The sequence below is a fragment of the Miscanthus floridulus genome, chromosome 2, assembly GCF_019320115.1.
Source record: "Miscanthus floridulus cultivar M001 chromosome 2, ASM1932011v1, whole genome shotgun sequence".
NCBI lineage: Eukaryota > Viridiplantae > Streptophyta > Magnoliopsida > Poales > Poaceae > Miscanthus > Miscanthus floridulus.
This window is the reverse complement of record NC_089581.1, coordinates 116760976-116775508: the sequence shown is the minus strand read 5'-3', so window position 1 is coordinate 116775508 and position 14533 is coordinate 116760976. Positions and strand designations below refer to the sequence as shown.

General features: G+C 45.9%; 2 protein-coding genes across 2 annotated transcripts; both read right to left on the bottom strand.

The window, feature by feature from the left end:
* Nucleotides 1-248: 248 nt before the first annotated feature.
* Nucleotides 249-626, bottom strand: LOC136536923 (uncharacterized). The gene has a single exon (XM_066529056.1). The coding sequence runs from the start codon at nucleotides 624-626 to the stop codon at nucleotides 249-251; it is 378 nt and encodes a 125-aa protein (XP_066385153.1).
* A 1587-nt stretch (nucleotides 627-2213) lies between these two features.
* LOC136536922 (uncharacterized) lies at nucleotides 2214-2756 on the bottom strand. The gene has a single exon (XM_066529055.1). It carries the CDS (start codon nucleotides 2754-2756, stop codon nucleotides 2214-2216), a length of 543 nt encoding a protein of 180 aa, XP_066385152.1.
* Nucleotides 2757-14533: the final 11777 nt, after the last annotated feature.

Genomic DNA, 14533 nt, shown 5'->3' with positions numbered 1-14533 from the left:
CACCCTTCATAGGTGCATATGATTTGCTCGTCATCGGCTACTATGGTAGGCCAGTAGAAGCCCTATCGGAACACGTTTCCGACCAGGGTTTAGGGTGCGGCATGGTGACCGTAGACCCCACCGTGGATATCTCTTAGCAAACACTTCCCCCATTCATAGGGGATGCAGCGCTGTAGGATCCTGGTGTGGCCTCGCTTGTAGAGTTTGCCCTCCACAAGAACAAAGGACTTAGCATGATGTGCGAGCCATCAGGCCTCCATCCTATCTGTCGGTAGTGTGTCACAGAGGAGGTAGTCGAGGTAGAGTGTTCTCCAATCAACCAGAGGGTCGGACTCTCTCGCTGGATCCTCTTTGAGCTCCTTGACTTCGGAGCCAGATGTAGCCAACGATTGTTTAGCCCTCAGGCCAGGATTTGTTGAACCTTCACTACCCTGCTCTGACTCCTCATAGCGAACCAAGAGCTTGTGTTGGTCGTTGGCAAAGACACCCATTGGCATCGGCTCTTGGTTGAATGTAGCTTTCACAAGCGTGTTAGCTGCCTCATTATGACGCCTCAGGATATGATTGAGTTCAAGTCCATCGAACTTGTCCTCCAACCGGTAGAATTCTTGACAGTACATGGCCATCTTGGCATTATGGCAACTTGACTCCTTCATGACTTGGTCGACGACCAGCTAGGAATCCCCTTGAACGTCGAGGCGTCGGATGCCCAATTCGATGGCAACACATAGGCCGTTGATGAGCGCCTCATACTTAGCTACGTTGTTGGAGGAGGGGAAATGGAGATGGACCATGTACCTCATGCGTATCATGAGGGGTGATACAAAGACTAGCCCCATGCTAGTGCCCTTCTTCATAAGCGATCCATTGAAGTACATTGTCTAGTACTCTTGATCGACGACTACTGGTGGCATTTGGACCTCGGTCCATTCCACGACAAAATCAGCCAACACCTAGGACTTGATGGCTGTCTAGGAGGCATACGCAATACCCTGACCCATCAGCTTGAGCGCCCATTTTGTAGTTCTCCCTATGGCATCCTGGTTTTGGACAACCTCGCTGAGGGGGAAGGATGTCACAATCATCACTGGATGTGACTCAAAGTAGTGGCGTAGCTTCCTCCTGGTGATGAGGACAGCGTACAAAAGTTTCTGGATTTGGGGGTAGCGGGTCTTTGAGTTGGATATGACCTCACTAATGAAGTACACAGGGCATTGTACTTTGAGGGTGTGCCCCTCTTCTTCCGGCTCCACTACTAGGGTGGCACTGACTACTTGTGTGGAGGCCGCGATATAGAGCAGAAGGGGTTCTCCCTCAGTGGGAGGAACTAGGATTGGGGCCTTTGTCAAGAGCTATTTAACCATGTCAAGAGCTTCGTAGGCCTCGGATGTCCATTCAAAGTGATCCGCCTTCTTTAGAAGTCGATAATGGGGGAGACCTCATTCGCCGAGGCATGAGATGAAGCGACTGAGCGTGGTGAGGCACCCCGTAACCCACTGTACCCCCTTTATGTTCTAAATTAGGCCCATCCTCATGATGGCTAAGATCTTCTCTGGGTTGGCTTCGATGCCACACTTGGAAACGATGAAACCAAGTAGCATGCCCCTCGGGATCCTAAAAACACACTTCTCGTGATTGAGTTTGATGCCGTTCGCTCAGAGTTTTGCAAAGGTCTGCTCAAGATCTACGATGAGACAGTTGGCATGTTTGGATTTTACCATGATGTTGTCCATGTAGGCCTCAACGGTCCGCCCAATGAGGTCCCCGAAGCACCTGAGCATACAGCGTTGGTATGTAGCCCCAGCATTCTTTAGACCAAACGGCATTGTGATGTAGCAGAATGATCTGAAGGGGGTGATGAACGATGTCGCGAGCTAGTCAAACTCTTTCATCGCAATTTGATGGTACCCAGAGTACATATCAAGGAAGCAGAGGGTTTCACACCCAAGGTAGAATCAACTATCTAGTTAATGTGCGGCAAAGGAAACAGATCCTTTGGGCATGCTTTGTTGAGACCCGTATAGTCAACACATATCCTCCATTTCCCACTCTTTTTTGTATAAGAACGAGATTGGCCAACCACTCTAGGTGGTGCACTTCCTTGATGAATCTGGACACCAAAAGCTTTGTGATCTCTTCGCTAATGGTCCTATGTTTCCCCTGGTCAAAGCAACGCATGCGCTATTTCATCGGCTTGGAGCCTGAATGGATCTTCAAGGTGTGCTCGGTGACTTCCCTTGGGGTGCCTGGCATGTCTGAGGGTTTCCATGCAAAGATATCTTTGTTGGTGCAGAGGAAGTAGACGAGCACATTTTCCTATTTAGAGGAAAGCATGGTGCCAATGTGCCCACCTTGCTATCAAGGCAACCTGGATCTATGAGGACCTCTTTCGAGCCCTCCGTAGGCTTAAAAGACCCGGTCGACTTCTTGGGGTTAGGCGCTTCTTTGGTGACCTCCTTCTTGATGGCGGCGAGCTCTCCAGAGGTGACGATTACTGCAGCATGATCGCAACACTCGACATCGCACTCATAGGCGCATTGGAAGGAGATGCGAATGATGATGATCCCGCCGGGGCCTAGAATCTTTAGCTTGAGGTAGGTATAGTTGGGGACGGCCATGAACTTCATGTAGCATGGACATCCTAGGATGGAGTGGTCAGTTCTAGGGAACCTGACCACCTCGAAGGTGAGGGCTTCCATCCTATAATTGGATGGATCCCCAAAGGTAATAGGCAGATCGATCTGCCCAAGTGGCATGGCCTACTTTCTGGGCATGATGCCATGGAAAGGTGCTCCGGTTGGGTAGATGCATGTCCAATCAATGCCCATTTCATCGAGCGTCTTGGCATACATGATGTTGAGGCCGCTGCCTCCATCCATTAGTATTTTGGTGAGCCACTTTGTGTCGACAATCGGGTCAACCATGAGCAGATATCTCCCCGGATGCGGGACACTCTCCGAGTGGTCGGTCCGATCAAAGGTTATGGCAGACTTTGACCACCGAAGAAAGGTAGGTGTGGTCGGTTCGGTCATATAGATCTCATGGTGCGTGACCTTCTAATGGCATTTGGAGTCATAGGACGCTGATCCTCCAAATATCATGAGGCACCCATCCGATGTTGGAAAGCCACTGTCCTTCCCCTCAATGTCGTCTGTGGTGGGGTCAGGGTCCTTCCTACGCTCCCCTTTGTTGGAGCTTTTGGACAAGAACTACCTCATTAGGCTGCAGTCCTTGTACAGATGCTTAACCCGGAAGGCATGGTTTGGGCATGGCCCCTCGAGTAATATTTCGAAATAGTTCTGAGTGCCCTTTGTGGGCTTTTGACCACCCTTGTGGTTAGTGGCGGCCATGAGTGAGCCCTCGTGCCATTGCTTCTTGTTCTTCCATTTGGTAGAATGATTGGATGTGCCTTCATCGGCGCCCTCATCCTAACTTGCCTTGCCATCGAGACGATCGAAGATCGCTCCAACCGCTTCTTCTCCAGAGGCATGGCTGGTGGTGATGACCAGGAGTTCCTTGGTGGTTCACGAGCCCTTGTGTCCCAGCTTATGAACTAGAGACTCATAGGTAGTCTCAGGCAGGAAAGCTCCTATAACGTCGGCATCGACGACATTAGGTAGCTCGTTGCACTGCTAGGAGAAGCACCAGATGTACCCATAGAGGGTTTCACCAGCCTTCTATCGGTAGTTTTTGAGGTCCCATGGGTTACTAGGGCACTTGTATGTGTCCTAGAAGTTCCCCATAAAGATCTCCTTTAGGTCCGCCCAACTCTAGATTTTGTTGGATGGCAGGTGTTCCAACCATGCTCGTGCCGAATCGGCCAAGAACAGTGGAAGGTTATGGATAATGAAGTCATCATTATCCACACCACTGGCTTGGCAGGCAAGCCGATAGTCTTCAAGCCATAGTCTGGGGTTTGTTTCCCTAGAGTACTTCAGGATATTGGTTGGCAGTTGGTACCTTTGCGGGAAGGCAGTGTTGAGGATGTGTCGGTCGAAGGCCTGAGATTCTGGTAGGCCGAGGCTTGAGCTTCGGTCCTCATCGCTGTCGTAGCATCCACCATGGTGAGGGTGATAGCCATGTCTGGCTACCTCGCTCGGGTCATCATTAGTGCATCTACGAGCGTCGAGGGTGTTGCGTGCATCATGGTCATGGCTGAGATGCTGATGCACCGGGACCATGGTGCGCTGCACGCTTCCTTTGTGGCTCCTGGTGGATGGACATGTTCCTACTAGGGTGCTCCAAGGGCATGCGCTGGCTGGCATCGAGCTCGCATCGCTGAGACAAAAAGCTTTTGGCCTGCTACGCCGCCGCACGCTCGAGCAGCGTGTGAATCTCGTGGTGGGCCCGACGATCCTCGGGCGTTGTGGCCTCTAGAAGACCATGGAGCAAGGCCGCCGCTGCGGTGATGTTCTAGCTTGCACAGGCAAAGCGAGGGAGGGCTACATCATCGGCAATGATCCTCCAGTTCACATCACGGGCCATGGCGCAGGCGCGCCCACCGTCTCGATGGCGCTCGATCTCCTGATCAAGCTCCGTGCATTCCTGTAACACCTAAAATTTTACTACAAATTAGCAATTAATTCTTAGCCTGTATTAAATTTTCTAGGTATTTTTTTAACTTAGGCCAAATAATAAATATTGGATAAATAAAATAAACTATAAGGTTTAGAAACAAGTTTGTTGCATGCCGCAAGCATATTGTTTTTGGTTGAGTGTAGGGCTAGTTGATTTGAAGTTGAATTCAAATTCCATTTGAATTTGGCTTAGTATTGAAAAATAGATTTGAAAAATGATTTATTTTTGAAAAATTTACTTTTCTTCCATTTTCAGCCCAACTCCAGGTTCTGGCCCAGCCCCTTTTCCCTTCCTTCCCGCGTTGGCCCGCTGGCGGCCCAACCGCACCTCCCCTTCCTCCCTTTTCCTTTCCTCCCGCAACAGCCCGCTCCGTGCAGCCCTTTTCTTCTCCCGCGCGCGCACCGCATCACACCGCGTGGCCCAACTCAGCCTGCTCCACTCGGCCTTCATCGCCCACACGCACTGCCTATCCACTCTCTCCCTCTCACTACGAACTGGCCCCGCGTGTCAGCGCCTTTCCTTTCTTCTTCCCCAGCATTTCCTTTCTTTTCCCGGCGCACTTTCCTTTCTCTACCACCGCCGTTGGCGCTGCCGACATGGAAAGCCACCGTCGTCGCCCACATATGGTAGGCGGCCAATCCCGCCCAAATTTTCTCACTCTCCTTCCTTTTTCTGCACACCGCCCGGCTTATAAAACTCCGCACTGACCCCTTCTCCCTCTCCCATCCTCTGCTCGCAGTCCAACTCCACCATTGTCAGTGATTCACCGTACCAGTGCCCCACTTCTCGATGTTGATGCCACCAGGAGATCCGCCATGCTTCCCCGCGCCTTTAGGTACCTCCAATTTCATGACTTGGTCACGGATTTCTCGTATTCTCCCTCACCCGCGCCACTTACTCTCTCTCTCCAGCCGCCATCGTCAACAAAACCACCCCTTCAGAGGCCTTCTAGATGCTGCAGTCCCCATCATCTGACTCGCGGTGAGCTCCCCATCCTTCCCATGTCTTCCGTTCACCGTCTTGCGCTCTGGAATGCCGTACCGGCAACCTCCAGATGCTGCCAACCATGGCGCCACCATGGACCCGATGCTCCGACGCCTTCCTCGCCTTGGTAGCACCTCCATAGTGTTCGCAAACGCTCGTAGGTTGACTAGGTGTGCTCTGTTGGTCTCGGGATGGCCGTAACCACCATACCGGGGTTCGCCGTCGTTCCCACCTCACCGCCGGCCATGGCATACTCACCGGCGTTACTGTATAGTGATAGAAGTCATTAGGAGCCATCGGATGTTGACTAGATGGTCAAGATCTAACTGTACCGGTTTAGATCATAACCGGTCCACCATGGACCCGTAGACCCATCCACTGTGCCATGTCAGTAGGTCCACCGAGCCAAGTGGTGCACCGATCCAACCCCAAAGCGCCACATGTCATCCAGTCAGCGTCGCGGTCAAACCCGCAGTCAAGCCGCATACAGTTTTGTAGAAAAACCCTTTTGTTTTCGTAGATTCAACCCGCAGTCTAGTTTAATTCAAAGTAATTACATATCAGTCTTGTTTTTATTCGGTTAGGCCCTATATTTTCTAGAATTAGTATGCGCAGTCCTATAACCGTGAATATTCATATTTTTAATTATTTTAATTCAAAAATAGGTTCAGTTTATTTATAGAAATGTCATCATATCTTATTTCATGCATAACTTTCATGTTTTAAGTCCGATTTGAGTGATTCTTTCGCTCACGTGTTCGTAGTAATACATAGAATAGATTTATAAGCTTTCAACTTATGTTTTTACTATTTGATGTATTGTTCTAATAGAAGTCTATCTTGTATGCATGTAATGATTGGTATGATGCTTGATTGGTGATTGGGACACGATTAGAGGGTGAGCCATTTGAGGTGACTGAGGACCCACATCAGGATCAGCAGTACTTCTAGGACAACTTTGAGGAAGGCAAGTGTACCAAAGGCCACTTGTTACCTATGAACTATTACCATTCATACTCATGCATGTGTCTAATTTGAAATACCTTTAAGGACTTTACCTAGATGATTTCTTGTACCACCTATCCTTGATACCTGGGGTTTTTGGGTAGGCATTTTGGATAGATGCTGCAGTGCTTAACATAAAATAATTGTTAAACATGACTAAAGGTTGTATGCAATGTGATAAAATGGAGCTTTTTAGCAACAAATAGGGGGCTAGAGTATGGGGTTGAGTACTCTAGTGCCTCTCCATAAGGACTTATCCTAAAGCAGCAACCCAGGAGGTTCTATACAACCCCGAGTGTCATATGGCTCTGACTTTAACTTGTTAACTAGATTGTACTAGCTTGTCTGTAGCTCCAGTAAGGGTAAGAGGGTATCTTTCCTTTTTTGCTAGGGTGTGTACCATGCTGCGATGCCCATGTGTGCCACTCCTTTGTAGCTATGACTTGTTAGTGCAACTAGCTAAGGGTTTCATAGTGAAACCCTGCCACACTTCCTAGGAAGAGGTGTAGTGGGCCTCGCGAACCCCGGCATTGGGAATCATGGCTCGGTGGGTAAAGATGTACAATTTCTATAGAAATATTTAACCTGTTATAACAACCGTGCTCACAGATACGAGCGGTCTGAATCCTTCAAGATTAGTGGATTACTGTGGATGGTGGATGGTTGGGAATTGAGATAAACATGACTATACTTTAATGACACTTGGGAATTAGGATTGTTCATTAAAGTAGTGATTCAGGATGCTAAAATTTGATCAACTAAAATTGCGAACCATAGCCAAACAGTGTCAAGCCTTTTGAGCCTCATAGATCCCTTTGATATACTTGCTAAGCATGGTGAGCTTACACTTGCTTTACATCCAATGAAAATCCTAGATGGGTAACAGATAATGGATATGAAGAGTTCTCGGAGGATGTCTAGGACTTCTAGGGAGATGTTCACCAGTTGGAGTCCCTGTGGTAGTTTGGGCTAGTTATTCCGCTGTGATTGTAATAATATTGCCCTTGAGCAAACTTTGTATTAACTTTATGATGAGATATGCGATGTAATAAGTACTTTACTTTGATACTATTACAGTTTGTGATATATGTGTGTGTTTGGACATCTTGGGCGCACATATATGAGTACTTAGTTTTGCTATGCAAAATTGGGTGCGACAATTCCTGCTCAAGCTAGAGTCGTGCTTCCTTGATCTCTTGGTGTCGAGCTTTTAGCTGCTCCATCGACATGCATGGCGGAGCCGCTGTCTCCCTCTTGTCTTTGTTGTCAAGGTCCTTTGTTGGGGTGGCCTCCCCCTCATGGACGCTTTCGACGTGTCCCTTAGGGGTATCTATCATGAAGCATTCGTGAGAGGGGTGATGGCTGCCCCTACTGGAGTTAGAGACAGTGGGTGATTCTGGCTCCTCAGCTAGGAGGTCGTGGAAGGATTCTGTGACATGTTCGATTACCCCCATAAATTCATCGTTCGTGGGAGGTGGAACCATGCATTGAGCCACCAGGTGGCTAATGGTCGCCGTGGTGTTATAGAGACCGAATGGAAGCACTATTAGGGCACTTCATACATGGTGTTCTGGAGAGATGGTTTCCCTAAATGGCTAGGGTCCTAGGGAGACGTCGAGCCAACGCTCAAGCCTCCCAAAGTAGAGGCCGATGGAAGGGAGAGGTTGGATGGCGGCGTGAGCCAACACCATCTCTCCTCCCACCGTGACAATGAAGTCCAGGTCCCCAAAGCGCACGTGTGCTCCCAGGACCAAGCTAATATCATGGCTAGCCATCCATGGCCTAATGTTAATGTCAGAATGCGCAAAGGTCCCCTACCTGGCGTGCAATTGTTGGTGTTTTGAGTAAACACTAACAAGTAAATTTGTATTATTGCATGTTGGGCCCAGATGGTGTGCTAAAAGAGACAAGGTTTATACTGGTTCAGACAGAATGTCCCTACTTCCAGTTTACGACTGCTGCTCGTGTTATTAGCACTAAAAGGTTCATAGTAGGGGTTACAAATGGGCAAGAGAGGGATAGGTCCCAAGTCTCTGATGGAAAGGTTGAAAGGACGCTAAGAGCTTGGTTGCTGCTCAGCTATGTGTTGTGTGATGTGTGGTGCGTTCCATTGATCCGTCCCCTTAGTGGGGTGCCCTGCCTTCCCTTTTATAGACCAAGGGGAAGTAGGGATTATAGATGGGAGAAAGAAGAAAAACCAGAGGCAAAGAAGGTCCTTCGAAGGTGCTGGGTCTTTCTTTTTCTCTAAGCCAGCCCTGCTGACATGGCAGATAGTGCTAGGGATAGCTCCATGTTGGGCATCTATCCACTGATCCTAATAGGGTTGTGCTCTAGCTTGTTTAGCAAGTGATCACATCCCATCCCGCCCTGGCGGGTGGTGCGACGGACTAGGGTGTTGGACCACGACCCTACTAGGAGCAAATGGCGTAGTTATCCCATGCTCGTTACTATAGATGATGTGAGTTTCTTCTTGGACCATAGTGGTTGTCATATGCTTTTGCCAGGATTCATGCCCGAGGGCAGATGTTGGCGTCCATAACACTGTAAGACAAATATCGGTGCCCACAATACTGTTTGGGCTTTGACATGCCTAGAAGGGCTTAAAGCGCCCATCTTGTTATATCCTGATGGTACTTTCCTATAGGCGTGTAGGGTATGGTTCTTGATATTGCAGTTGACTTGAGTGCCCTACCTTTTCTATGCACATAGTTATGAAGGAGTAGTGTACAGACGTCGGGCGAGGCAGGGCCAGCCTGTAACACCCCGAGTGTTTAAATACTAAAACCTGACATGTCATCATATGCATTACAAAGCATTTGGTCTTTGGTGAAAACTTTGAGATGCACACACTAAAACAAGTTTATATTTATGTGGTAAGTATTGCTTGGTATTATTTGAATCTAGTTTGAAACCTTTGTATTGATTTGAAATTCCGAAAACCTTGATTTTCAATATTTAAACCCTACCCTGAAAATCCATTTCAAAATCAAAGCACATTTTGGGGTTGAGCCTTAAAGCAAAAGTGTAGAGCTTGACAAGTTATACAAAGTTTGTTTTTGGAATTTTTCAAGTTGTTTAGTAAAATTTGAAGTTATTTGAAAAGGCGAAATTCCTTAAATGTCCCCTATTTGAATTCAAAAGATCATTTCAAAATGTAGACCAAATTAGGGGTTGTTATAAAAGCAAAGTTGTAGAACTTTTGATTTTGAACAACTTTTGTTTTTGGAGATTTTTTAGTTGTTATAAAAAATTTGAGAGTAATTTATGAATTTTGGCGAATGGCAATTTTGTAATTTCTATGAACAGTGTTCACCGCCTAAGCTACATTGCCAGCGATCCTTTGGCTTGCTTCCAGTCGCGTGCGTGGCCATCTAGGCGTCACACTGGTGAGGGAAATGGCTTCGCCGTGGCTTCCTTACGCTTCCAGGCCATCCTTTATAACCTGAGTTGCAGTCGTCATTGTCGTTTCCTCCTCCTCCGTTTTCCCGTCGCCTTGCTCATGTCCAGCGAGCTCCCACCGTCGAACCAGCGCCTGTGCTGTTGCAGCATAGCACTCAATAGCTCTGCCTTATCCCTGTGTGCCCAGCCAACCCACCAATTTAGTTTGATTTCGCCGGGAAACTGCTGTGCGTGCTCTTCTTCCTCACGGCCGGTAGCGTCCCTGTCGCGAACGCTTCGCCATGGCTAGAGCTCCACGGTGCGCCTCTACCCCTGCTGAGTCTTGCTTCAGCTTCGCCGTGATGCTGTGGTACTCTATGACCCATTGATTTCTCATTTTGACCACCACAGCCACTGGAGCATCGCCACCGACGACGGTCTGCTCCGCCGTGCTTGCTCGGAACGTCGACCCACCTCTCCGTTGCTCCTCCGGCCTTGTGCTCTACTCAGTCGCATTTGGGGTGAGCTGCTGATGCTTCCTGGACCATCTGTTTAAGCTTTACAGGTCTCATGTTGCCAGCGTAGCGTAGCCACGCCGTCGTGACCGCCATGGCCGGCGTAGTGCTCGGTCCAGTCCATAGCTAGTCCAGCTTGTGCCCTAGATCGATGCGCCTAGTCGAGGGTAGGGTTTTGGTACTTTGGCCGTCACCGTCGGTGAGTTAGCGCCGGTCAGCGCCGTCACTGTTGGGGTCAAAGCTAGAGGTTGAAGATGACATGTGGGGTCATTCTGTCAGTGACTGTGTAGTTCAAAATGAATTTTCTGTTTTTCAGATTTGAATGAATAGTGTCTATTTTTGTTATTTTTGTGTAGATTTATTTAGAGCTCCAAAAATTATGAAAATTTTTGTGTGACCTCTATGTGATGTATAGTATTTAATAAAAATATGAAATAATGTTTTAGTACCTTTTGAAGGTGATGAAAATTGCTCAATTTATTAATAAATGGATTTCCATGATTTTTCTAGGCTTATTTAATTGTCCAAAAATTATGAAATTTGTTTTGCCACTTACTTATCATGTAATGAACATTTAATAAAATTTTGAGCTCAATTAGAATAAGTTGATTTATTTCATAATTTTGAATTAAATAATTAATTCATAAAAGCAAATAGTAACCTTTAATGATTTAGGTTTTGTTTGAAATTTTGGATTTAGTGATGACCTTGGGTCATTAGTTGATAAGGATTCCTTGGCAACTGATGTATGTGTTACGAAAAAGATTTAGTTTATTTGACTTGCAACTATACCGCGAAGGAAAGTTGTATTCAAATTGTTAATTTTTGCATCCATCATCGAGCATTCATGTTTCGTGTTCGCATATCATGTTAAACACTGGCATTGTTACTACGTGTAGTGAACTGAAGCTGAACATGTGGTAGTTAATCAAGTTGCTGAGGAGGTTAATCCGTCTGTTGAGGTCGGATCAAATACTTGTGAAACGTCGCAGGAACCTAGACTTTTCCATCAACGAAGGCAAGCCCCGGATACATACAACCCTACCTTAGTGTTTTACAAAATTAATTTCACTTTTGCTTTCATGTACTGCATTAAGTGATTAGAAGTAAGGTGGAAACCTAATTGGTGCATTACCAACCTTGCTTTTCCATATCTACCTTGGTTACCCGTTTTATTCGTAAATGACTAGTTATGCTTAGTCATGCTTAGTCGGGTGATTATCTGTCACCTGCGAGTTTTAAATGGATCTTTGGTTACTTATATTATCATGAAATATGAGAATGTGAAGTAATAAATTTTGACCGGACGGACTCGGTGTGTGAGAGCCACAAGACATGGAGGTCTTATGAGCGAGTTCTTTCTGTCTGTGTCAGTTAAGGTCTGTACCGTTGTTGAACTGTGTGCAGTGAGACTTTGTAGTACTAACCACATACTCCGATAAGCCTTAACTTGGCGATTCTATTATAAGAATGGCTACTCGCGCACTGGGAGTGGAGAGATAGCAAGAATAGTGTGTACCCATGTGGCAATAGGCTGGATGGGTGAAGTACTGTATTCTCAGGTGGTGCGGACCCGTTCTTTTTTAGAGGATCCGAGAGTAGGTTGATATATGTAGGTTGGGGACCTACATATGTCGTGTGGTCTAGAATCCTCAGCTGGGTTTAATCAATTCGAATCGTCATTGCTCCTCGGTTATGGAGACTCACTTCTCTATTCATCATCATAGTATTAATAACTAGAACTCGATTAAGGCTTGTGAAAGTGTTGGATATGAAGTTTCATGATCTCAACACGAATCGTGTCATCTTTGTATATGATTTTATGAAGTTTAACTATTGAAATAAAGAATTTTGTTAAAGAGCTTTTACGCAAAATAACTTTGATTATTGCTAAAACCATACCTTGAATCCCTGAGCCTGCATTCCTGAGTTTATCAGTTAATATTTCGGTTAAGTCTTGTTGAGTACTTTTGTACTCAGGGTTCATTGACCCTTGTTGCTGGTGAGCCTCATGAGCAGATCTGTTTTGGATCGTGCTGCATGATGGTTGTTCCTTGTGATGACGATGAGAAGTAAATGTGTGGCCCTTGGACAGGGCAGTTTCACTGTGTGTTTTGTATTATATTATAATGCCACTCCACTATTTTATTTTGTAATAATCATTGAACTTAGTTGTGAGGTTTGAAGCTACTTTTTTGTAAATTATGTTATTGTAAGACTTCCACTGTTTTTACTCTAGTATAGATATTTGAATAAATGTTGTAATACTACAATGACTCTGTAACGTGATCCTGCTCGGAAATCATGGATGATTTGGGGTTCCCCGAGGACACCCGACAGTCTTCTTAAGTTACCGAAAACATATGCATAGATGTCAAAGGTCGTTGGACAGTGACAGATGCATGTGGGCCCTATAATTTAGGAGGTTCTGCCACATAATGGTATCAGAGCAATCGTTGCAAGGCTTTTGTTGTATTGTTTTACAAAAACTTCAAAATGATTTGGATGACTAAATTTGACTTGTTAATTTGGTCCAAATTGCTTCTGACTTATCTTATTTCTTTCTCACCATTCCTTATTTGATTAAAAAGGTTTTGTGTGGTGGAGTAGTAATCTTACTATGCCCTATATAAAAACAAAAAACAAATGTTGTTTATGTGTATTATAAACTTTGATGTTTTTGGTTTGTAAGAATGATTCATGCATCATGATTAATTCACTTGTTACTTCCTTCACCTCTGAGTCTGGAGTTAAGTAGTGAGTTTGGTTTGAGTAATGCAATCCATCATAAGCTGCTCTTTAGACTTTGATCAAATGGTCTTACTTGGATTAAATTGGCTTCCTACAGTTTGGCTCGTACCAAGATGACGCCCCGTAAGTCCACTGGACCCAAAGGAGCTCCTCGTCACCAACTTGCCCCTAGAAATGACGGTGCTAGCAGTAGCAGCTCTAGGCCTGATCCCCAGGCAGAGATATAGAGGATTTCTGTAGAGTTAGCACAAGCTACTAGAGATAGGGCTTTGGATGCTATACAGGTAGGAGAATTACAGGATCAATTGAGGCGTCTCACCACCGCTCATAGGAACTGTGAAAGCATGTTAGTTCGTACGGTGGAGGGAAGGAATGAAGCTTGGCATAGGGAAAATGTAGCTAGAGCTAGAACTCATGAGCTAGAATTCTATGTAGAAGATTTAGAAGAACATAATACTTATCTGCATGAGGAAGTTCATAGGCTTAGCAACCTTCTAAATCCAAATCATGAGCCCCAAGCTGATGCCATGGACCCTCGGTGTCATCCTTGCCGATGATAATGAGTCGAAAGAGGAAGAAGAAGAAGATCCTGAAGAATTAGTAATGATCGATGAAAGTGATAATGAAGGCGGTAATATTTCTGGAATGGATACCGAGCCTGAAGTTTGAAGTAATCAAGGACAGGAGTAGAATTGTATAATAGTTAGTTTTAGTTAAGTTATGTAGTCTTGTTTTGGTATTTGCAGGGTTTGTGTTTATATTAGTAAACCCTATGTAATGTGTCTGGAGTAAGCTTTTATGCAATTCAATAAAGGCTTGTGAATAAAGTTTGGTTTGTTATGAGCAGATACGTCATATGCAGGGTTCGTATATTCCTGGAACTTCACAAGATGAGGATGGTATTCTAGATCCACCACCAGTTCCAACAAATCTGGCTGATGCTATAACCGCACTTGTCAATGTGACGGCCAAAAATTCTCATCTACTTCATGAGATAGCTCTAAGTAATCAGAATTAGATGCAAGGAAACCTGTGGTCGCCACCATAACAGACAGGAGGCTACATATGTTGATTTTACAGACACAAGACCACCGGTGTTCACCAAGGCAGATGAACCATTGGAGGCTGATGACTGGCTTCGACCATGGAGCAGAAATTTGATCTTATTCCATGCACGGAGTATCAGAAACCTACATTTGCCGCTTAGCAACTTAGAGGAGCAGCAAGTGCTTGGTGGGCAAACTTAGTGGCTATGCAACCAGCTGGCATTCCAATAACTTGGGCTGAGTTCCATACTACCTTCAGAGCCCATTATATCCCTG